At 40.3% G+C, this 25,009-nt stretch overlaps 2 protein-coding genes across 15 annotated transcripts in view; one reads left to right on the top strand and one right to left on the bottom strand.

Annotated features, from left to right (window-relative positions):
- Positions 1-853: 853 nt before the first annotated feature.
- MSH6 (mutS homolog 6) lies at positions 854-23,046 on the top strand. Of its 11 annotated transcripts, XM_069495067.1 has the most exons (13): positions 897-1,202; positions 7,441-7,471; positions 8,481-8,496; positions 8,928-8,976; positions 11,023-11,222; positions 13,958-14,127; positions 16,086-18,624; positions 20,134-20,402; positions 21,201-21,318; positions 21,633-21,722; positions 22,357-22,511; positions 22,611-22,810; positions 22,963-23,046. In XM_069495067.1, exons 1-13 carry the CDS (start codon positions 943-945, stop codon positions 23,042-23,044), a joined length of 4,179 nt encoding a protein of 1,392 aa, XP_069351168.1. In that variant the 5' UTR covers positions 897-942; the 3' UTR covers positions 23,045-23,046. The 11 variants fall into 11 exon arrangements, with proteins under 11 accessions (XP_069351174.1, XP_069351175.1, XP_069351177.1 ...); XM_069495072.1 differs by lacking the exon at positions 22,611-22,810; XM_069495078.1 differs by lacking the exons at positions 7,441-7,471; positions 8,481-8,496; positions 8,928-8,976 and having other exon boundaries at positions 18,135-18,624.
- Positions 23,047-23,099: 53 nt separating this feature from the next.
- FBXO11 (F-box protein 11) overlaps positions 23,100-25,009 on the bottom strand; it is an 84,242-nt gene continuing 82,332 nt past the window's right edge. For 2 of the 4 annotated variants that reach the window (XM_069495079.1, XM_069495083.1), the window contains exons 22-23: positions 24,499-24,597; positions 23,100-24,415 (exon numbers count right to left, since the gene is read on the bottom strand). In XM_069495079.1, the coding sequence (XP_069351180.1) occupies positions 24,286-24,415; positions 24,499-24,597 (229 nt within the window). In that variant the 3' untranslated portion in view covers positions 23,100-24,285. The remainder of the gene's footprint in view (positions 24,416-24,498; positions 24,598-25,009) is intronic. The other 2 variants (XM_069495082.1, XM_069495080.1) reach the window with 1 other exon arrangement.

The following is a 25,009-nucleotide window of genomic DNA, read 5'->3' as shown; positions in this document are numbered from 1 at the left end:
CAAGCGATGCACCTGCGTCCAACCTCCTTAGGAGCTGGGACTACAGGCCTAAGCCATCGCGCCAGTCTCCTAATGTCTTTCTCGAATTTGAATAGGAACCTTTTATTCTCATACCCTTTAAAATCTAAAAATCCTGTATTCTAAGACACACTTGGACCAAAGGGCTCAGATAAGGGACTGTGGACCTGAAGCATCTACTTCACAGGTTATTAAGAGAATTAAATTAGTTAATATATGTAAAATGCGTGGATCAGTGCCTGGCAAAGGAAAGCTTTGTATGGCTGCAGGTTTTTATCATAAACATATAAAGGGCCTCGCACTTAACATTCATTCTGCATTTACCAAGCGCCTACTATGTGCAACTCCTTGAAAATACAGTATCAACAGGAGACGTGAACTCTTGCCTAAACTCCTTTTCCCCTCAGTTCCTTGGCAAAAATGCTCTCACAGCAGTATTTCACGCAGGAGCTGGTAGGCGTTTCTCTCCAAGGGTCCTTGGATTCGCCCCATCACCCCTGCCCAAGCAGTGCGAACACACTCGGGCGCCCCCGCAGCCCCCGCGTTCGTCCACTTCCGTTCCGGAGAGGTGGGCGGTTCCGAGCGGGACAGCCTCGCAGCCACAACAGACTTCGTGCCCGAGTATTCCCGTCCCAGTCGGCCTCCTGACGTGACAGCAGAGGGCTAGAGGCAGCTGCAGCGCAGGCCCCTCCACCGCGCGGCAAGCCGGCCCCTCCCCTCCCCACGTTGCTGCGCGCCGGGGGCGGGGCCTGGAGCGCACGCCGCCGCGCTCGCCGAGGCGCTCGCCGATTGGCCGCTGGGACCTGGGTTCCTCCCGCAGAGCGCACCTCCCCCCAGGTTTCCCGCCAGCCGGAGCCGCGCGGTAGATGCAGTGCCTTTAGGCGCTCGGTCCAACAGAACGGTTGTGCCTCGCCGGCCGTCGCAATGTCGCGACAGAGTACCCTGTACAACTTCTTTCCCAAGTCTCCGGCGCTGAATAATTCAAACAAGGCCCTGACTAGGGCCTCACGCGAAGGCGGCGGTGCCGCCGCTGCCACCAGGGCCTCCCCTTCCCCAGGCGGGGATGCGGCCTGGAGCGAGGCAGGGCCTGGGCCCAGGCCTTTGGTGGGCTCCGCATCTCCGCCAGAGAGGAAGAACCTCAACGGAGGGCTGCAGAGATCGGCAGCGGCTGCGGTCCCGGCCAGGTAGCGGGGCAGGGATGGGGTCGAAGGCGGGGGCACGGCGGCGGGCGCACCGAGCCCTGGGAAGGGAGGTTCGCCGAGAGGGACTAGGGAGGTGCACGGCCAAGCCCTGGGCTCGGAGGAGGTGGGGCTGCACAGTTGGTTTGAGAGAGTGCTGGGGCTGAGTTTGGAGCATTTGGGGGTGTAGCTTGTAAACAGCGACAGCGTAGGAGGAAATAGGCAGTGAAGAGAGAAGGGTGGGAGGGGAGACGCGGATAGTTAAGGCGCTTTGCGGGAGGGAGGAGACGCGCCCGCCCGGTGTGGTTTGGGTGGGGGAAGGGAAGATGCGCGCAGCTTGGGGCTGCGAGGCGGCTACGGATCTGGGAGCTTTGGCGGTGGGGTGGAAGGGGGAGGCGCCGTGCTCGCTTGGAGCGGGGCGGGGGAGGGCTGGCGGGAAGGAGGAATGCCTGCGGGGAGGCTGGGGGTGTGGGGTGCGTGAGGAGGTTCCTTGTTCAGAACAGGGATAGTGAATTGGGGCTCCAGTAAACTTTTGAGGTACACATTTGTGGGTAGATGTGAACCTCGGACGCCTAGACGCCGCGGGGGCGGTGGGCCCTCGGGTTAGCTGAGGGGGCTGTGGAGAAAATGGGAGTTGGGGGCGGACAGCGAGCTGAGAGCGCTGGGGGTGTGTCACACTCCGGACCCAGAGGCCTGATTGGGCAGAGTGAGGTTTGTGGGGGTGGGGCGGGAGAGAGTCGAAAGTGCTGGGATCTGGCTGGGTCGTCCCGCAGATCAGACAACACGTGCACAAAGACAAATGAAAATAGAACTATGTTTTGGCGCGCGGAAGTTAGTGTGGAGTGGGAAAATGTCGTTTCATGACAGTGTAATTTTTATGGACAATTTCACGGGAGTGTGGGGCACCGTAATTTTATCGGAGTTGAAGGTGGGCCTCTAAACGCCTTGATCTGGCGCTGTGGACAAGGAGGTGTGCACGAGACTGCGGGGAAGCCTGCTTGGAGGTGGCCTCCTCGCATTCTGGGCAGTTCGGTGCTGTTCAGGGCTTGAGTGGCGTTTTATCCGGGCAGCGGGCGACATTTTGAAAAGCTTGCTTTTTACAGTGTAGCAGATACTGTATTAGGCTCAAAGTGTAATGGTAGCCGTTTAAGCATACAAAGAAATTAAGCTCGGAAAAAATAACTCATTCAAGATCAGAGAACGACTTAGTGATTCTGAGTAATCTATTTAAAATGTCCTGAGTTTAAGGTGTCTTGCAGGAGTTTTCAGGTTTGTCTAAGTGCAATTATAGTGTTACTCTTGTTTAAGCTACCCTTTCCCACAGTTTAAGTATATAGTTGTTCATTGGTAGAATCTGCCTGTGGGGAACAGAGCCAGTGTCGTAATAACAGACTTTCATGGTTAGAAATGCATGATGTATATTATGTTTACTTGAGCGTGAATTGATTCTTACTCTATCTAAACGGGTGTATTTATTCTAAGATTGTACTTTACATATATTGAATAGCATATGCTATTTGCTTTTTGAGGTCTGAATTCAAGATACCTGTGAAAACATAACATTGTATACATTTATTTGACCTCCCACTATGGAGACATACTCCAGGTCACAGGATATTTAAGAAAGATGGACATTTGATACTAGACTACTAAAGAAACTCCAGTGTATATAGGTTTGTCCTTCATTCAACAAACGTTCACATACCTACTCTGCTAAACACAATATTAGGCATTGTGAATCCTGTGTACAGCAGTGAACAGGGCAAGCAAAAAGGCAGTTCTAGAGCAAAAGTGAAACGTATGAGCTCTGTGTACTTTGAGGGGAAGGAGAGGGTGTAGGTCAGGCCAGGCTTTCAGCTCTGTAAAGTGAGACCAGAAGATCAAATGGGGTTAGCCAGATTATGGTGGGAGTGGGGAAGCTGGTTCAGGAAGAACAAGATCCTGAAAATGGTAGAACGAAGGGAGCCTTGAAGGTAGGCAGGGATCCAATCATAAACAGGCTGATGGGCCATAAAGACTTTTGGACTTAATTCCAAGAAAGCTTTAAAAGATGTTGAGCATCTTTTAATGTTATTGAGAGTTCCTCTTATACTGAAGTGTTTACATTTTTGCCCGTTTTTTTGAAGTTTTTTTTTTTATCAGTTAATGTGTGTTGCAAAATCTTCTTCCACTCAGTTTGTGACATCTTTTGATAAACAGAAGTTATTAAGTATAATGTGGTATTTGTCCACCTTTTTCTTTATGGTTAATGTGCCTGTAGGTTTCATCTAAGAAATCTACAGGGGAGATTTATGCTTTAGATACATCACTCTAACTGCAGTGTGGTGTTTATTGGAGAGACCAGTTAGGAAGCTGATCTGATCAAGGGGAGAAGACAAGGGTAGTGGCAGTGAGGATGGAGGATTTCCAGGAGGAGTTGGGAGGCCCAGACAGGAAATAAGTGGTGATGATTTCAATTGTGGGAAATGAGGGAATGGAAGGAATTGGAATGATATAAATTTGAAGTAAATAGCTAAGAGAAAAGTAGCAGGACATAGATGTACCCCTGGGCCTGTGTCTCAGCTATAGTTTATCAAGACGATAATTGAGATCTGTGAGCAAGGCATCTGACCACTTAAATCTGGCTTTCTAACAAATCTTGGCTAGTTTATTTTTCGGAATCCCATTTTCCTGATAATTATTGTTTCTGTTGATTATGGGTGATTAAAAAACGTGTATGACTGTCTCCATTCATAGATAAGGAGTGGTATGTCAGACCTGACAAATTTTTTTTTTTATAGAGCCTTTAGTTATCTTTCTTGGGAATTTTCAAACAGTTAAACATTTTTAGAGTAATATATTTCAAATAATATCACAGTTATTATAGTTATTGTAAGAGAAAAAAGTTCAAGCTTTTTTCACAGTATCATTATGAATTCAGATTTACAGACCTAACTTATTTTAATTGATTTAATTAAAACAGGTTTTTTTTTTAATTGAAACATAACATTTGTACATATTTATGGGACACATGTGATATATTTTTTACATGCCTAGAATGTGTGATGATCAAGCCAGGGTATTTAGGATATAAAACAGGTATTTCCACATTTGCAAAAATTTTGTTTTTAAAAACTTTTTTGGGGCCGGGCGCGGTGGCTCACGCCTGTAATCCTAGCACTCTGGGAGGCCGAGGCGGGTGGATCGCTCGAGGTCAGAAGTTCGAGACCGGCCTGAGCAAGAGCGAGACCCCGTCTCTACTAAAAATAGAAAGAAATTATCTGGCCAACTAAAAATATATATAGAAAAACTTAGCTGGGCATGGTGGTGCATGCCTGTAGTCCCAGCTACTCGAAAGGTACTTGGGGGGCTGAGGCAGGAGGATCACTTGGGCCCAGGAGTTTGAGGTTGCTGTGAGCTAGGCTGATGCCACGGCACTCTAGCCTGGGCAACAGAGTGAGACTCTGTCTCAAAAAAAAAAAAAACAAAAAACAAACAAAAAACAAAACTTTTTTGGTAGAGACAAGGTCTTGTTATGTTGCCCAGGCTGGTCTTGAACTCTTGGGCTCAAGCAGTCCTCCCTTCTTGGCCTCTCAAAGTGTTGGGATTACAGGTCTGAGCTGCTGCCCCTGGTATTTTTTTTTTTTTTTTAAGATAGTGTCTCGCTCTGTTGCCTGGGCTAGAGTGCCGTGGCATCAGCCTAGCTCACGGCAACCTCAAACTCCTGGGCTCAAGCGATCCTTCTGCTTCAGCCTCCCTAGTAGCTGGGACTGCAGGCATGTGCCACCATGCCCGGCTCATTTTTTCTATATATTTTTAGTTGTCCAGCTAATTTCTTTGTATTTAGTAGAGACGGTGTCTCACTCTTGCTCAGGCTGGTCTTGAACACCTGACCTCCCGCCTCGGCATCCCAGAGTGCTAGGATTATAGGCATGAGCCACCACGCTTGGCCAGCCCCTGATATTTTTTAAAAATTTCAACTTGTCATAATTTGGCCAGTGGAAACCTTTTTTTAAAAATTATTTTCTATTTTTTTTAAACAAGGCCTGAGGTTACACAGCCAGAAACCTCTTAAGCTGGCTTTTATGTCTTTTTAACACTGTCAGAAACTTTTAAAAGCATTCTTTCATTCTAATGACAGTTCTCAGTTCACCCTGCCCCACAAGGCATGGAATTAAGCTGCTCTCCAAACAACGCTGGTTTCTTTTCTAATACGGTATTATAGTTTAGAGGCCAGTTTGAAGAATTTATACGGTCCTCCTAGACCTAGCGCATTAGTGATGTTGGACCATAGTTATCCATAGCTGAATCAGGAAAGGAGACTGTGTATATAGGCAGAGATGCAGGTCAATGGGTAGATGTGACTGGGAATTACTCTGATTACTGCTCTTTTCTCAATACCACATTTAGTTATTTGAGGGTAGGGGAAATCTACTTAATGGTTCACCTTGAGAGGTAGGTGCAGACATTGGTAGTTTCCATTTCTAAGGTTGAGTCCAGTGTTTTTCACATGTGTGACCACTCAATGTTTATGTACACAGTTTTTTTGTTAGATGAGACCTGTTTATCTTTTTTTGTTTATAGGAGCAAATTCTAGCAATGCTTTGGTATCTACTGATTCCTTTTATATTTATTTATTTTGAAACAGGGTCTCGCTCTGTCACCCAGGCTGGAGTGCAGTGGCCTTATTGTCATAGCCTTCTGCAGCCTCCAACTCCTGGGCTCAAGTGATCCTCCTGCCTCAGTCTCCTGAGTAGCTGGGACTACAGGCGAGGACCACCATGCCCAGCTCATTTTTTCTATTTTTAGTAGAGACAGGGTCTCACTTTTGCTCAGGCTGGTCTCCAACTCCTGACTTCAAGCTGTCCTCCCAGAGTGCTAGGATTATAGTCATGAGTCACCACGCCTGGCCAGTGTGATTTTAAGGCAGAATTTAAAAAATCTGTTCAATGTGTATTTAGTAGACTTACTAAGTCATTTCATGCTTTTAGTATATCAAAGCTTTTACATTTATTTTTCTGAGCTGTCAGCTTTCCCTCTTAGCTTTTTTTCCACTGTCTTTAAAATCCCAGGAATACCAAACATTTAAGACATATTATTTAAAGCTTTAAAAACACTTACAAAATCAAAATTGAATTTTATTTAAGTATACCATAATTTCAATATTTTGCCATTTTAAGTTGTTGTTTAGGGAGAGCTGATGTATTTTGCAATTATTTGGGGGAAGGGAGTAAGGTGACTTTGACCCAGATATTTTCAAATTGGGTTTACATTGCATAGGGCTAGATCCTTGTTAATATTAACACAATTCTAGTTATAGGAAAAGAGAAAGATATTAAGATTGTTCAAAAATATAGCCAAATATTAAACTACAGTAAAATTAAATTAACATAACACTGCTAAAGATAAAGTTTTAAGTAGAGCCAGTTTTACAGGTTTATTTGACTTTATAAGATTGGGCTCTTTTAAGGACCACTGTATAATAGATTGCAGGTATTCAAATTATAGCACGTTCCAGTTAGTATCCCGTGCTTATATTTAAAAATATGGTAGTGTTGGTAGAAAAATCTGAGTATTTGCATAGATTAAAATGTTTCCTTAATTTTGGCATTCTTGAAAACTCTACAATTATTAGAGATAAAATTTTAAAATTACCTTTAAAGAATTAAAGTTTATACACACACACAAATGAGTTCGTAATTTTTTAAAAATATTCTTTGTTAGCATTGAGTGGAGAAAAATTTTGAGAAATGTTCAAAATTTTTATTTTTATTATGTATTTTATTACCTGCTTAACTATCTTTTTGGCTTGGAAACCACTGTTTCCTGGGTCAAGATTTTTAGCGTTACTCTTTTTCTTAAAGAGCATTTTAGTGTTGGAGGAATTGCATATTACTAAATTTTTTAGTCTTAGCATTTTATATTGTACTGCCATTTCTTAACAGAGAAATTAGGTTATGTGTAAGACTCTGCAAGTATAATGTCATATTGAGGGTAAGGCGATGTTGAAAGACAAAATTTATTTAAACAGTTACGTTTGTAATAGGATTTTATTTCAAAAAGAAATTTCAAAACTGGTAATGGTTGTAAATAGCTTTTCATACAAGCGTTTTTTTCTCTAGTGAGGATGAACATTTGTCTTTTAAATATACGTTGAACGCTTTTTTTTTTTTCCATAGAACTGTGGTTCAGGAGGATCAAAGATATTTTATGCTAAATTTTTTTTTTTTTTTTTTAAGGGGCAAGGTCTCACTCTGTTGCTTAGGCTGGAGTGCAGTGGCATGATCATAGCTCATGTAGCATCGAACTCTTGGGTTCAAGTGATCTTCCTACCTCAGCCTCCCAAGTTGCTGGAACTACAAGTGCGTGCCACACATCTGGCTGATTTTTTAAAAATTTATTTATTTTTCATATTTTGTAGAGACAAGGTGTTGCTATATTGTCTAGGCTGGTCTCGAACTCCTAGCCTCAAAGCTCCTTCTGCCTCTACCTCCCAAAGATTACAGGCATGAGCCACTGCACCAGGCTATGTTATTTTTTTTAAATCGGTTGCTTGGGAAGGAAATACATTACTCTCTAATCATTTTTGAAACCGTGAGACCTTGAACATCATTTAAAAATGACAGAGTTCTAAGGTAACAGACCTCTTTAAAAGACTCAAGTTATAGTCTTCCCTTGGTATTTGAGGGGAATTTGTTCCAGGACCCCCTGGGATACCCAAATCTTTGGATGCTCATGTCACTTATATAAAATGATGTAGTACTTGCATATAACCTATGCAGGCCTCCCCTATACTGTAAATCATTGCTAGATTACTTATAATACCTAATACAATGTAAATGCTATGTAAATAGTTGTCACACTGTATTGTTTTTAAATTTGTATTTTTTATTTTTATTTTTGATCCATGGGTGGTTGAATCTGTAGATGCAGAACCCAAAGATACAGCAGGTCAACAGTATTTCCTTCGGGATAAAAACTAGAATGATTAACTGAAACATATTAAAATGATACCATTTTATTACATATTATAGGTAGAAAACTAAAAAATTGGTTTTCCCTCCACATATCTTTGGGATCTCAGTCAGAAACTTGAGTTAATTGAGCACAGAGGAGAACTTTTTGGAGGCAAGTTTGGCCATTTCACATTATTTTGCTCAAGAATTTTGATCTAGTCATTTAGTTTCTCTGGGAGCTCCTATGAGACAACTCTGAGATTCCTGTAAGTGACTTGTTGCTTTTTACCAGGCAAAATAGAATTCTGCTGGGTTTGGGGCATCCTTTTCCCTTGAACTTCAGGCGTAGCACAATGTGTGTTTTTTGTCAAAGTCTCTGATGTAGTAACTCCATTCTTGAGAATTTGGAACCCTTATATTAATAGACTTGTATGTATGAAATAGCTGGTGAAATTTTATATTATAATTTCAATATGCAAGGGAAGAACTGCCTCAAACTGGCCAGTGGTTAGGTCAATGCTTCACTATATACAAGTCTTCATCTCTTAAGGGATTTAGTTACCTTCAGGTAGGGCAGACAGGCTTGACTGATGGGTATCCCTACCCTTCCCCTCTTCAGAAAAAGGTGCCTTAGCCAATATAGTTTGAAACCTAAAATATGCTTGATGTTGACATTTATTTTCTCTGTGGCCAATCTTTTTTTTTTTTTCTTTTCTTTTTGAGACAGAGTCTCGCTCTGTTGCTTGGGCTAGAGTGCCGTGGCGTCAGCCTAGCTCACAGCAACCTCAAACTCCTGGGCTCAAGCGAGCCTTCTGCTTCAGCCTCCCAAGTAGCTGGGACTATAGGCATGTGCCACCATGCCCGGCTCATTTTTTCTATATATTTTTAGTTGTCCAGGGAATTTCTTTCTGTTTTTAGTAGAGATGGGGTCTTGCTCCTGCTCAGGCTGGTCTCCAACTCCTGAGCTCAAGCAATTCTCCTGCCTCGGCCTCCCAGAGTGCTAGGATTACAGGTGTGAGCCACTGCACCCAGACCCAGTCTTTCAAAAGTTACTGTCAGAGTTCAGACTGAGAACTGTGATAGTTCCTTTATAGAGACAAAGGTTATTTCCCTTCTTTAGCAGCAAAAATAAAGGAGTACAACTTACGGAAGAAACTCTTTTCTAACTTAAAAGGAAAGCTTCTGAGTGTGATAGGCTTTTGTGGTTAATTGGCTAAATCGCCCAAGTTCAGGGAAAGCCTGCTTGACAGGAGGGAGGCTTGTGAACAAGCTATTCCACACAGTCTTTTATTCCTGTTAATCAATGGCTATGTTAGTGAAAAGGAAGCACAACTATGGTAGAGGTTTGAATGTGTAGATACAGCTTCCTGTTTGGAGATGCCTATGTGGTGAGCCTGAGGGCAATATTTATGAACTTGTGCAGGTCACTAGATTTCTGTAAGTTGAGAGAATGTACTTTGCTGTAAGGGCCCTTGAGGTAAGTACAACCTGAAGTAATGCTCCTGTTCTTGTTTCTCTTTTAAATATTCTAGCCTAGAGGTTTCTTGTTATTTTTTGAAGAAAGGGATACTTTATATTGCATGATTGGGTCTAAATCAGGTGACTTCAACCAAGTAATTACTATTCAAAAATATCTAAAATACTCTTGTAATATGCTTATTTTTAATTTCGTGGTTATTCAGTGGAAACTTTAAGCAGGCTTAGGAAAATCTTGGTATCTAATACTTGGGCAGGGCTTATCAGCTGTCTGTGGCCTCTACATCACTGAGGGCCGGCTCCTATGTAGTCTGTTAGCGAGATTCTTTCCTTTCACCCCTCCCCTCCCTTTCTCTGAGAAAACTCACAGGGCTAACCCAGTTTTTGTGAAAATTGAATCTCTGTTTTTGATTTTGTAGACATGTACTCACTATTTTTGGCACATTAGGCACTTGTTTGTTTTTTTTTTTTTTTTTTTTTTTGGAGACAGAGTCTCACTCTGTTGCCCAGGCTAGAGTGAGTGCTGTGACGTCAGCCAGCTCACAGCAGCCTCAAACTCCTGAGCTCAAGCAATCCTTCTGTCTCAGCCTCCCGAGTAGCTGGGACTACAGGCATGCACCACCATGCCCGGCTAATTTTTTCTATATATATTTTTAGCTGTCCATATAATTTCTTTCTATTTTTAGTAGAGATGGGGTCTCGCTCTTGCTCAGGCTGGTCTCGAACTCCTGAGCTCAAATGATCCGCCCACCTCGGCCTCCCAGAGTGCTAGGATTACAGGCGTGAGCCACCGCGCCCGGCCTAGGCACTTATTTGTTGACTTGAGTTTTTCTATAAAACTATTATAGTTTGCTGGTGGGGGTAGTGCTAGTAGAGTGCTAGGTAGCTTTTGGAATACACAGGATCTTAACTGGAAACAGATTCTAAGCAAAGTCTAATGAATAAGATACTTACTATAATTAATAAATTATATAATAGGTGTGTTTCATATTAGTGCTGTGGGTTAGATCCTATTTCTGATATATAATACATACCATGTTGTATTATGCGAGCTATTCACCATAATTCAGAGAGCATGTACAATGAGTCTGTGCCTTTTCCTGCCATCAACATTGTACCAGAATTCTGCCATGGTTTTTAAACTTTGAATGATTCTGAGAAAGTTTCTTAATACCACAATTTATTACATTTGTTTGCCTTAATAGTTAAGCAAGCATTATGTTAGCTTGTTTTTAAAATGACTACTACTCCAGACTTCAAAAATCATTAATTCTAAAGTTTCTATGCTTATTAATGCCAGAAGATTTCAAAGGAGACTTAATGATACTTTTCCTTGGAATTGTTTATTTGTAGGTAATTGCCTTTAAGAAAACAACCAAATATTAACTAAGTTATGTATTTCCTTTTGGCAGCAGTTCTTGTGACTTCTCACCAGGTGATTTGGTTTGGGCCAAGATGGAGGGTTACCCGTGGTGGCCTTGCCTGGTTTATAACCACCCCTTTGATGGAACATTCATCCGAGAGAAAGGGAAATCAGTACGCGTTCATGTACAGTTTTTTGATGACAGCCCAACAAGGGGCTGGGTTAGCAAAAGGCTGTTAAAGCCATATACAGGTAAGAGTCACTGCAGAGAGAGAGAAAGAGAAAGAAAGAGTGTGTGTGTGAGGAGGGGGAGAGAGAGAGAGAAAATCTCTTCTTTCTATATAGTGAAATTAAGTGTGTTTTACTCCAGTAAATTGCAACAGTGGTGGTTGTGAAAGCTTCTAGCATGGGAAAGAGATAAGATGGAGCTGGTCTTCAGCCATTTTGTTTTTGTGGAATGGAGTTCTTCACTTCTGTCCTTTCAGTGACTATAGCAATATTAAGCTCTTAAAGGAAAAAAGCATTTCATGATTGGAGGTAATAACCAAAACACCAAATTCAGACATATGGTTAAACTGTCCCCATCTTGAAGGATCCAAAAGAAAGGTAGTGTGGTTAGTATACATAGCCTATAGGTTAGTGATATTCTCTCTCTCTCTCTTTTTTTAAGAGACAGGGTCTCGCTATGTTGCCCAGGCTGGCCTAAAACTCCTGGCTTCAAGCGATCCTCCCTTCTCAGCCTCCTGAGTAGCTGGGACTACAGGTGTGTGCCACCACGCCCAGCTGTAGGACAGATGGAGATACATACTACTTGGCCTCTAAAATACTCACCTATGAACACATCTGAGTTGAGTTTCACACCATATTTTTGGAACCATACTTTCTCTTCCCAGACCCAGCCATATTTATCACAGATATCATCAGTCTTGTATGTTTAGCCTCATTTGAGCTAGGTACACCCCATCAGTCTCTTGAATTATACACAGTGCATGCACAGTATGATTGTGGATATAGTACACTGTACACAAGGGCATGAACAAGTCCTTATCCTTTATCTTCAGATTCTCCAGGCTAGTATGTCATGTTTTCTTAAATTAAAAAAATTAAAAAAAAAAAAAATTTTTTTTTTAGAGATGGAGTCTTGTTATGTTGCCCAGGCTGGTCTCGAACTCTTGGCCTCAAGCGATCCTCCTGCCTTTGCCTCCCAGAGATTACAGGCATGAGCCACCGTGCCCAGCCTGGGCTAGTACACTGTTGAACTCAAATATTGTAGAATCAAAACAAGGGTCATTTTCCCAAAAATCTCTGGGAATCATACCTTTTAGTATAGTGCTGAGCCTATAAAAGGGTGGGGGTGGGAAGAACTGAAGAAAGTTAAATCTAAATGGAAATCTGACATACAGGATGGAAAGCCAATTAGGAAATTTGGTTCTGTCTTCTCTACCAATTTGCTGTGTAATCTTGGCCAAAAAAGTAACTTATTTTCTGATACTGTTCATTCATACATAAAGTGATCTCATTGGACCAGATGATAAATGAGGTCTCTTCTAGAACTTATTTTGAGATTTTTTTTTTTTTTTTGAGACAGAGTCTGGCTTTGTTGCCCTGGCTAGAGTGAGTGCCATGGCGTTAGCCTAGCTCACAGCAACCTCAAACTCCTGAGCTCAAGCGATCCTCCTGTCTCAGCCTCCCGAGTAGCTGGGACTACAGGCATGCACCACCATGCCCGGCTAATTTTTTCTATATATATTTTTAGCTGTCCATATAATTTCTTTCTATTTTTAGTAGAGATGGGGTCTCGCTCTTGCTCAGGCTGGTCTCGAACTCCTGAGCTCAAATGATCCGCCCACCTCGGCCTCCCAGAGTGCTAGGATTACAGGCGTGAGCCACCGCGCCCGGCCTATTTTGAGATTTTAAAAAGGCTTAGGCAGAATGACTTTAAATAAGAGATCAAGAACATACTTACATTTATGTTGTCATTTTTAATAAAATTATCCCTGTGCACACTGCTTTTTGCCCTTTAAAATTCCCAATTGTTACAATACATGCATGTTAATAAATTAGCAGAGAGGTATAGGTGAAAAAAAGTAGGCCTTTTTGTTGATGTTGAGATTTTTGTCTTAGATTTGTAAAGTAGAGATTGGATCAAGCATTCTTGAGAATGATATCACTAGATATGATGTGTGTGGGCAGACTATAGCCGCAGTAGGCACTTTGGGAAAAGTTTAGTGCCCGCTCCAGTTTATTTTGTTAGTTGCAATTTGTAGCTTTGGGGCAGCTCTTTAGAAAAATGGAATATTATAGCTTTAAAAGTTACTAATTCCATGGAAATTTATGTTGTCCTGTTAGTTTTAGTGTACAGAAAAAAGGAAATACATGTTTTTAGATATGTTAAATTTAAATAAATTAAGGTTTCTTTTCCAATTATGGTTATATTTGGGCAGAACAGACATTTCTGGTACTCTTGGAAAACAACTAAACAATTATATACCATTAGACTTGTGATCTCTATCTAGCCTTTTGCTCAGTACATAGGAATGCCATTTAATATTATAATGAAATGAATTTACATTTAATTGTTCATATTATAGCTGCACTTAATTGATAGTATAGTCTTTGCCTTCCTGAAAAAACTTTTTAAAAAGAGAGGATCTCAAAACAAACCCCTTTGACATCTCCTGCCTCACTTGAAGAGGTACACCCCTACCCTTTTAGGTCCATGGTCCCAGGTAATTAGAAGAGAGACTACAAATAATAGGTCCTGGGTAATCCCATAGAGCACCTTCAAGGAAGTGAAGTTGTTGATTTCAGTTTCACAGTTAGTTTTTCCCTGAAAATTCTTTTCCTTGTGGGCTTTATTGATCTAGCTATATATAAAAAAATGGAAATTACAAATTATACTTGTTATCATTTTTGTTCATTAGGGCAGATGTTATAGGTTGAGTCAACTATCCAGCCAAGTTATTATTTATAATACATCTTTCTAGGTTCAAAATCAAAGGAAGCCCAGAAGGGAGGTCATTTTTACAGTTCAAAGCCTGAGATACTCAGAGCAATGCAACGTGCAGATGAAGCTTTAAATAAAGACAAGGTTAAGAGGCTTGAATTGGCAGTGTGTGATGAGCCCTCAGAGCCAGAAGAGGAGGAAGAGACGGAGGTGGGACATTGTGAAAATTCACTTGTTACTTCTGTTAGGAGGGTGATGAGAAAAAAGGGGGGAGGGTGTCTTAAAGTAATGTTCTCTTGTTATATGTAGTATTTTATTTATTTATTTATTTATTTTTATTTTTTCCACTGATGCCTTTAAATATGTATTATTTTAGTACACACACACACACACATACATGCATACTTCTGGACTTCCCTGGATTGTGTAGTTAGATTACTTAGAATCTCAACAGTTAACATCCTTTTTTTACTTAAGTTCTCAAGCCTACCGGCAGGCAAGCAAAAAATAACACCATTTTGGAAAGAAGTAGAGAACTAGGGACAATAAGGATGTAGTAATAAAATTGGTCATGGAGTCTGGTAGTAAGCTTCTATATGAGGGTACAGCCAGGCCCTGGAAATTGTCTAGGTTTATGCTTTTAGTTCTAATACTTTTTGTTGTATTTTGTACTAAGAATAGGTGTTAAATAAACCTTGAAATACAAGCTTGGGTCACATGTTAATGGTCATTAATCAAGTGAATTAAAACTTGCCAAGTCAACAAATAAGTAGTTAATTTAAAACAAGATCATTATTCTCTATTTAGCAGATTAATGAGCTGTGTTCCAAAATAGATTCATCCCTAACTAAGCTTAATTTTATGTTTTATAACTTTTTCTTATAGATGAGATAGGAATAAGCATGTTAATGTAGTGGGTATTTTAATCTTATTTTTTTTTTTTTTTTTTGAGACAGAGTCTCACTTTGTTGCCCGGGCTAGAGTGAGTGCCATGGCGTCAGCCTAGCTCACAGCAACCTCAAACTCCTGGGCTCAAGCGATCCTACTGCCTCAGCCTCCTGAGTAGCTAGGACTACAGGCATGCGCCACCATGCCCGGCTAATTTTTTCTATATATATTTTAGTTGTCCATATAATTTCTTTCTATTTTTAGTAGAGACGGGGTCTCACTCTTGCTCAGGCTGGTCTCGAACTCCTGACCTTGAGCGATCCACCCGCCTCGGCCTCCCAGAGTTCTAGGATTACAGGCGTGAGCCACCGCGCCCGGCCTTTAATCTTATTTTTAAGTTCGAGACAAAGGATCATAATGTTAATCAGAGGTTTAGAAATGTGTAAGTACAGAGATCATTTAGCCTAATACTGCTTTACACATGAGGGAGATCCATGATAGGTGAGTGTGTGAGGCCTGAGATAAGACACCTGGTTTGTGGAAGAGCAAACACTAGAACCAGTATGGATTGCTTACTGCTTTCTTATACTGTTAACGAAGACTTCACCTCCTGGCATTTATGATATATGGTCATGCTTACAGCTTCATCACTGTTCTATAGGACAGAACTCCCATGACAGCAGTCATTTAATCCTGTAGTGTGATACTTGTTTTAATTTAAAAAATTTTTTATTTTAGAGATGGGGTATTGCTATGTTGCCCAGGCTGGCCTCAAACTCCTGGGTTCAAGCGATCCTCCCGCCTCAGCCTCCCAAGTAGATGGGACTATAGGCATGCGCCACTGGCGGCTGTGTCACACTTGTTTTAATGTTAGGTGAAACTGAAATTGATATTCTTTGAGAAAGAAAAGTTTCTCCTTTTTGGAGGTGAGTTCTTGGAGTATGAAGTTGTAGCATACTGAGAGAGTTCACAGCAGTACAGAACTCAATTTATGGGGTTTTGTAAGTTGAAAATGTGTTTAAGACACCTAACCCTACTGAACATCATAGCTTAGCCTAGCCTACCTCAGACATGCTCAGAACACTTATATTAGCATTCAGTTAACACAAAGCCTACTTTATAATAAAGTTACTGAATATCTCATGTAATGTATTGAATACTGTACTTAAAATGGAAAACAGAATGGCTGTATGGGTCCCACCATAAAGTCAAACATAAGTCAAACTGTATAATTTTCCAGTTTTGCTTTGTTTTTAAAATACTCTCTCCTTGCCTGGCAGGTGGGCACAACTTATGTATCAGATAAGAGTGAAGAAGATAATGAAATAGAGACTGATGAGGAAGTACAGCCTAAGACGCAAGGATCTAGGCGAAGTAGCCGCCAAATAAAAAAACGAAGGGTCATATCAGACTCTGAGAGTGACATTGGTGGCTCTGATGTGGAATTCAAGCCAGATGCTAAGGAGGAAGGAAGCAGCGATGAAATAAGCAGTGGAGTGGGGGATAGTGAGAGTGAAGGCTTTGACAGCCCTGTCAAAGTTGCTCGAAAGCGGAAGAAAATGGCTGGAAATGGCTCTCTTAAAAGGAAAAGTTCAAGGAAGGAAATGCCCTCAGCCACCAAAAGAGCAACTGGCATTTCATCAGAAACCAAGAGTACTTTGAATGCTTTCTCTGCCTCTCAAAATTCTGAATCTCAAGCCCACATTAGTGGAGGAGGTGATGACAGTGGTCGCTCCACTATCTGGTATCATGAAACTTTAGAGTGGCTTAAGAAGGAGAAGAGAAGAGATGAGCACAGGAGGCGGCCTGATCACCCTGATTTTGATGCATCTACACTCTATGTACCTGAGGATTTTCTTAATTCCTGTACTCCTGGAATGAGGAAGTGGTGGCAGATTAAGTCTCAGAACTTTGATCTAGTCATCTTTTATAAGGTGGGGAAGTTTTATGAACTGTACCACATGGATGCTCTGATTGGGGTCAATGAACTGGGGCTGGTATTCATGAAGGGCAACTGGGCCCATTCTGGTTTTCCTGAAATTGCATTTGGCCGTTATTCAGATTCCCTGGTGCAGAAGGGCTATAAAGTAGCACGAGTGGAACAGACTGAGACTCCAGAAATGATGGAGGCACGATGCCGAAAGATGGCACATATATCCAAGCATGACAGAGTGGTGAGGAGGGAGATCTGTAGGGTCATTACCAAGGGTACACAGACCTACAGTGTGCTGGAAGGTGATCCCTCTGAGAACTACAGTAAATATCTTCTTAGCCTTAAAGAAAAAGAAGATTCTTCTGGCCACACTCGTGTGTATGGTGTATGCTTTGTTGATACTTCACTGGGAAAGTTTTTCATAGGTCAGTTTTCAGATGATCGCCACTGTTCCAGGTTTAGGACTCTAGTGGCACACTATCCTCCAGTACAAGTCTTGTTTGAGAAAGGAAATCTCTCAGTGGAAACTAAGACAGTTCTAAAGGGTTCATTATCCGCTTGTCTTCAGGAAGGTCTGATACCAGGCTCCCAATTTTGGGATGCATCCAAAACTTTGAGAACTCTCCTTGAGGAAGGATATTTTAGAGAAAAGCTAAATGAGGACAGTGGGGTGATGTTACCCCAGGTACTTAAAGATATGACTTCAGAGTCTGATTCCATTGGGTTGACACCAGGAGAAAAGAGTGAACTGGCCCTCTCTGCTCTAGGTGGTTGTGTCTTCTACCTCAAAAAATGCCTTATTGATCAGGAGCTTTTATCAATGGCTAATTTTGAAGAATATATTCCTTTGGATTCTGACATAGTCACTACTACAAGTCCTGGTGCTATCTTCACAAAAACCAATCAACGAATGGTGCTAGATGCAGTGACTTTAAGCAACTTGGAGATTTTTCAGAATGGAACAAATGGTTCTACTGAAGGGACCTTGCTAGAGAGGGTTGATACTTGCCATACTCCCTTTGGTAAGCGGCTGCTAAAGCAATGGCTTTCTGCTCCACTCTGTAGCCCCTATGCTATCAATGATCGTCTAGATGCCATAGAAGACCTCATGGCTGTGCCTGACAAAATCTCAGAAGTTGTAGAACTTCTAAAGAAGCTTCCAGATCTTGAGAGACTACTGAGCAAAATTCATAATGTTGGGTCTCCCATGAAGAGTCAGAACCACCCAGATACCAGGGCTATAATGTATGAAGAAACTACCTATAGCAAAAAAAAGATTATCGATTTTCTTTCTGCTTTGGAAGGATTCAAAGTAATATGTAAAATTACAGGGATTATGGAAGAAGTAGTCGATAATTTTAAGTCTAAAATCCTTAAGCAGGTCATTACTCTGCAGACAAAAAATTCTCAAGGTCGTTTTCCTGATTTGACTATAGAACTGAACCGATGGGATACTGCCTTTGACCATGAAAAGGCTCGAAAGACTGGACTGATTACTCCCAAAGCAGGATTTGATTCTGATTATGACCAAGCTCTTGCTGACATAAGAGAAAATGAACAGAGCCTCCTGGAATACCTAGAGAAACAGCGCAGTCGAATTGGCTGTAGGACCATAGTCTACTGGGGCATTGGTAGGAACCGTTACCAGTTGGAAATTCCAGAGAATTTCACCACCCGTAATTTGCCAGAAGAGTATGAGTTGAAGTCTACTAAGAAGGGCTGTAAACGATACTGGACCAAAACTATTGAGAAGAAGTTGGCTAATCTGATAAATGCGGAAGAACGGAGAGATGTATCCTTGAAGGACTGCATGCGGCGACTGTTCTATAACTTTGACAAAAATCACAAGGACTGGCAGACAGCTGTAGAATGTATGGCAGTACTGGGTAAGACTTAACAAGCTTGTTCCTCAGGCTTTGATTAGTAATGCTGTGTCCCAGTTGTATATCCCTAAATATAACAAAGTTTGTTTGTTTATTATTTATTGATTGATTGGTTATCTTGCTTTGTTCCCTGGGCTAGAATGAGTGCCGTGGCGTCAGCTTAGCTCACAGCAACCTTAAACTCCTGGGCTCAAGCGATCCTCCTGCCTTAGTCTCCCGAGTAGCTGGGACTACAGGCGTGAGCCACCACGCCCGGCTAATTTTTTGTTTCTATTTTTAGTTGACCGGCTGATTTTTTTTCTAGTTTTAGAAGAGATGGGGTCTGGCTCTTGCTCAGGCTGGTCTCCAGCTCCTGACCTCGAGCCATCCTCGGCCTGATCTCGGCCTCCCAGAGTGCTAGGATTACAGGTGTGAGCCACCATGTCCGGCCTACAAAGTATATATTTTGATATGTGTACATATACTTGCTTCCTCACTAGGCAAAATGACTAGGTTGCCATAGCAATTTAAGTTATTCACCTAAAACTTGCTTTTAATTCTTAATAGCCCTCTGGCCTTTCTTTAGTCTTGAATAATTGAACAAAATATTGATTTTGAAAAGAGTTAATAGTACATAAGTCAAGCTTTATTTTAGATCGAATTTTATTTTTAATTGAATTTTTAAGTGTTTAATAACTTTTTTAAGGTGCTTTTCTGTACACTAATTTAGGACTGTGTCTTGATCTGTCTTTTTAACTTAGTTTTATTATAACCTTTGCATTTTTCCATTTTTTATTTCATTGAATCCATTTGTGTATACATTTCAAAGATTAATCTTCTCTTTTTCCTCGTTAGCCAGATTGTCACACTTTCTTTACTACAGTTTAAAATCAAAATCAACTACAGTTGATTTTAAAAGCCCTGATTTATGCATTTACAATTTGGCAATATTTTCAGCTTCATACATAATTTCCTTTTTCTTTACATGCCACGGCCAACATATCTGGAGCCTTTGCTATTTTACAGTTTAGGTTTAGGTTCTGTATTCTTTATTTTTTTTAAATACAGCAACCATAGTTTACTCAGATTTGTAAAACAAAGCTATTTTGATCTGAACACAACCATGGAATAGAATAGCATCCTTCTGTTTCAGTGTGCTCCATTTGGTAATTAGATAATTTAAAATCCTTCCCTCAGCATGGGTGTTCAAAATCAATTTATCTTCCTCTCAAGATTGTTTTAATATCAGTGTGCCAATTCTCAGAACATTCTGTTTCTCCCAGGGAGTGTCAGCCCCAGGATTATATCAAGTAAGAGGGTAATATAGCATCTCTCTGCTGTATCTTCTAGCTTCTACTCAGCAATCTTGGTCCAGATGTTAGCAGCTAAGTCCTTTGAGGGGGGAGATTTTTGGGCTGAAATTGGAAGCTATTTCTCATTTCATTGTAAGTGTTATCATAAAGACATGTGAAACACTTAGGCTGGTAAAACCCCCAAAATGATGAAGCCTCACTTTTACCCTCTCTTTAACAGATGTCTTACTGTGCCTGGCTAACTACAGTCGAGGAGGTGATGGTCCTATGTGTCGCCCAGTAATTCTGTTGCCAGGGGAAGACACTGCCCCCTTCTTAAAGCTTAAAGGATCACGCCATCCTTGCATCACGAAGACTTTTTTTGGGGATGATTTTATTCCTAATGACATTCTAATAGGCTGTGAGGAAGAGGAGGAGGAAAATGGCAAAGCCTATTGTGTGCTTGTTACTGGACCAAATATGGGGGGCAAGTCTACGCTGATGAGACAGGTAACTGATTCTTAAGGTTTTGTTTTATCAGAAAGTTATTTATAACACTAGGAATGAATATATTACATATTTAGGCCATCATTTTCCAAACAGCACAGAGTTAACCTAAAATTCAGTTAATGACTTAACTGGGAAGCAAGGGGAAACTACTTAAGGCTGTAAGAAAAGATGAAATGTTGCAGGTTTGTCCCTAAATTAGACTCATTTGTAGAAACCCTTATAAAAGACCTATGACAGACTTACTGAAGTAGAAAAGCAAATAAAGCTCATGACCTCTAGCAACTTTTGACAACTGCTTAGAGGGATGACATGATGGCCTTTTTGATATAATTATCTAACCTTTGTATCAGGAGTTGGCTAGCCACAAAGCTTAAAAATGGTTTTTATATTTTTAAAAGGTTGTAAGAAAAACAAAGTAGTATTTGCTGACCTCCCCCCGATACCATATTATACTTCTGTTCACCAAATTTGCTAACTAGAGAGGCAGAGTAGTGTGTGTGCAGTGGTTTCCAACATTTTTTTAAAAATCACTTTCAGAATGTAGATTCATTTGATTTGGAATTGGTTCTAGGTTTCAATTTTAAGGAGCTCCTAGGTGATTCTACTCTGTAGCCAGGGGCATCGCTAGTGTGTAGTGGGTTAGTGTGCAGGCTATGATATTTTGAAGGCCAGTTAGGCCCTGAGCCTCTATCCCCACTTTTCTCCATTTTAGCAAGTGGGTATAAGAACAGAACCCTTCTTGTCTATAGGTTTTTTTAATACCAGTGGTAAAAAAACCTTTTCCTCCCTCATTCACAGGCTGGCTTATTAGCTGTAATGGCCCAGATGGGTTGTTATGTACCTGCTGAAGTGTGTAGGCTCACACCGATTGATAGAGTGTTTACTAGACTTGGTGCTTCAGACAGAATAATGTCAGGTGAGTCTCCCCCCACCCCCACCTAAGGCTTTATTATGTGACAATTCATTTAGAAGTGATAAAGACTTCTATAAAGGCCTTTTATACATGAGCCACTTAAATTTGATGTTTGATTTTTCTGGTGTTTATGAAAAACTGACTGCTTTAGATATTTAAAAACATCACCTCTAGTATAAGTTGCATAGTCTTTTAATGAGATTTAATCTTTTGTGTCACTCTGTGTAGCTCATGATAGATTAAATGGTATAATCTGAAAGATGAAGCTACTGTTAATATGATTTGCAAAATGATTTTTTTTTTTTTTTTTTTTTTAGGTGAAAGTACATTTTTTGTTGAATTGAGTGAAACTGCTAGCATACTTATGCATGCAACAGCACATTCTCTGGTGCTTGTGGATGAATTAGGTAAGACATCTGAAGGCCATCTTAAAAAAAAAAAAAAAAAAAAAAAAAAAAGTCTTGCTCTGTTGCCCAGGCTGGAGGTCCACTCATCATAGTTCAGTGTAATCTTCAACTCCTGGGCTCCTCTCAGCCTCCCAGAGTGCTGGGATTATAGACATGAGCCCCTAGCTACCATGCCCAACCTGAAGCCTGTCTTAAAAACAGTAGTAGTATAAAGAACTGTTTTTCTGGAAGATCATCCGAAGGACATCTAAATATGGATGCTTTTCGAGCATGTACTCATAATTGTGGCACAGACCCATAGGTGGAGATAAAAGGTGACAGTATGAAAGGTTTTAAGACTTTAAATTTCTTAGCCTTATTAAAGTTGTAAGGATAATGAGAATACTTACTAATTCACTAATAGGAAGTTTCTAAACTTGAGTAGTATTCTTAAAGAAACCCCACTCTCCAAGGGCTGCTAAGCAGACCTATTTAGCTTAATATGTTTTAGTAAATTTGCTTTTGGATATGTTGCCTAATGTTAGTTTTCTATCCCTTTGTTGGGTTTCGTTTTGCATTCCTTTGTGAGGTCATCATTTTCGGGATAAAAGGCAGATTGTATAATATACAATTTATGCATATTTTACTTTCACAGGAAGAGGTACTGCTACGTTTGATGGGACAGCAATAGCAAATGCAGTTGTTAAAGAACTTGCAGAGACTATAAAGTGTCGTACATTGTTCTCTACCCACTACCATTCATTGGTAGAAGATTATTCTCAAAATGTTGCTGTGCGCCTGGGACATATGGTATGTACAGTTGTTTATTTGAAAATTGTTCAGTTTCTTGAAGGAATCAAGTTTTGGGTACTTATATTGCTAGTGCATGAATATCTTTCTTTCTTTAAGGCATGCATGGTGGAAAATGAATGTGAAGACCCCAGCCAGGAGACTATTACCTTCCTCTATAAATTCATTAAAGGAGCTTGTCCTAAAAGCTATGGCTTTAATGCAGCAAGGCTTGCTAATCTTCCAGAGGAAGTTATTCAAAAGGGACATAGAAAAGCAAGAGAATTTGAGAAGATGAATCAGTCACTACGATTATTTCGGTAATTATAATGGGATATATACTTCACCATATGGCTGACCCTGTTAAGTTTTCTGAGAAAACAGTAAGGGGGTGGGGGGCAATGATGCACTGTGCAAAAAAGCAAACTTAAAAACAAACCAAAAAAATGTTTTTCTTTTCTTTAATTTTAAGGGAAGTTTGCCTGGCTAGCGAAAGGTCAACTGTAGATGCTGAAGCTGTCCATAAGTTGCTGACTTTGATTAAGGAATTATAGACTACATTGGAAGCTGTGAGTTGACTTTTGACAAAGGTGGTAAATTCAGACAACATTATGATCTAATAAACTTTATTTTTTAAAAATGACCATTTTTCCATTTTCTTTCTAGGAAATTAAACCCTTTTAATTCTTATCTACCTTCTACATAATGGTTATTGAATATTCCACAATATATTAAGTCTAGATGTTATGGTACATGCATACACTTTCAGGCTGTTTTATACCCACTGTCACCAATACACATAAATGGGGGAGGAAAAGCTATGAAACTGTATAGGGCTGTATATATACTTGTCTCAGCTTAATGCAGGAAACTTAATTTCCAGCAGTTTTGTCTAAACTGTTCAAAAAAAAACTATGAACAGAGTTCAAATACAGGACTGTTTTGAAGAGACTTTCTAAAGTGTACTTTAAAACATAGTAGTTTTTACCTTTCACAAAACTGAGTTACAAGAATACTTTTGTTTTACAGTGCATCCCTTCCTAGGAAGTCTCATTAAAACACTCACTTTTTCTAGGGGTGGCTTTGAATGCTGCACAGGGAAGGGAAGGAAATAATAGTCTTAACTTTTCTTAAAGGATACCAGAAACATTGCTGGATATAATTTAAGATTAGTGTTTTCTCTTTCATAGAAAGAACGTACATACTGGGACATGAGTACAGTTACAGCAAGTCTAGGTGTGCTAACAAAACAGGGCACATTCAAGTACAATAAGATTTTGCTTGAAATTAAAAACAAACTACATGAGATTAAAGCATTAAAATCATATTTCTCAATCTGAATACATGTTTAAAAAAATCAAAAGAAACGCAGAAGTGCTAGCTCACATTTTTACCATATTACAAAAGCAATTGGTACCCATGTCCATAAGGCAGCAACAAAGCTGCTCGTCTATTGAAGATTACTACTGCAAATTGGACTGCATTCAATGCTAGTTGTAAAAACACCAGCTTTTCAGAAGTTGGTATCTGTACAAAATTGCAGCTTATTTCTTCACTTCTGTCCCTTCAAAAGTCTTTACACAGTAATGCTAAAACACCCAGCTTTGAGATCCTGAGTCAATATATTGCCACTTTCTTTTTGGTAGCTTGAGCTTCATAGTGTCAACTGACCTTGTGTATCCATTTTTAATACAGTCTCTTCCTGTAGCATGGGCAAATATTTTAAATCTTCTTCCAAAAAATGTTTTAAGTTATGATGTTAGAATGGCAGGACTTTATTCTTTAGGGAAGGAATTCAGTTGTGCTGCAATGTATTAGATTCTATAGGTGGAGCAGAGTCATATAGTGTATCTGTATCATGTGTAGGCTCACCAGCTAATGTACAAGGATTAGACAGTGTTCCAGCACCACAGTCACAGAAAAACCTAAAGCAAAATGAAAACCCAAAAATTAGGAAAGTAAGGGAGGAAAACAACTGGGTAACAAAGCAAGCAAGTGTGCTACATACCTATCATGTCTAATAAATTCTACATCATGTCCCTGATGGCACTTCTTAATGCAGTTCACACATATGGCATTTCGATCTGTGGTGTTACAAGTGTGACATCTAAAAAGCAAAAGCTTACATTATTTTTCTCAAACATGTCATTAATTCAAAATATTGCATTTTGTTTATTACCCTGTGACCTCTGGCTTTTAAGAAAAAGACCAAAACTGAAAATTTTTGTGGCTCCAGCCCAGATTAATTCTGAAAAGGAACTTCAAATTGGAGTAAGTGAATTTCCTGTCGTCTTGTGTCTTCTGAGGAAAAGGAATGATTTCTAAGTTGTAGAAAGGCAGTTCAAACTTTCAGTTTAAAAAAGCCTATCCAGTCTCTCTGGGCTGAATCAACTTGGGGAAAAGGGGTGTCAAAACTGTCACAGTGATTGGGATATATTGAACACTTAACGACAGCTTTCCTATGAAACTCCTAAGAAAACAATGTTACACTGGCCCACATTTTGAATGACATCTGTCAC

The sequence above is a fragment of the Eulemur rufifrons genome, chromosome 19 (assembly GCF_041146395.1).
Source record: "Eulemur rufifrons isolate Redbay chromosome 19, OSU_ERuf_1, whole genome shotgun sequence".
Classification (NCBI taxonomy): Eukaryota; Metazoa; Chordata; class Mammalia; order Primates; family Lemuridae; genus Eulemur; species Eulemur rufifrons.
Note: the sequence above shows the minus strand (reverse complement) of the source record. Positions and strands in the feature narration are given on the sequence as shown.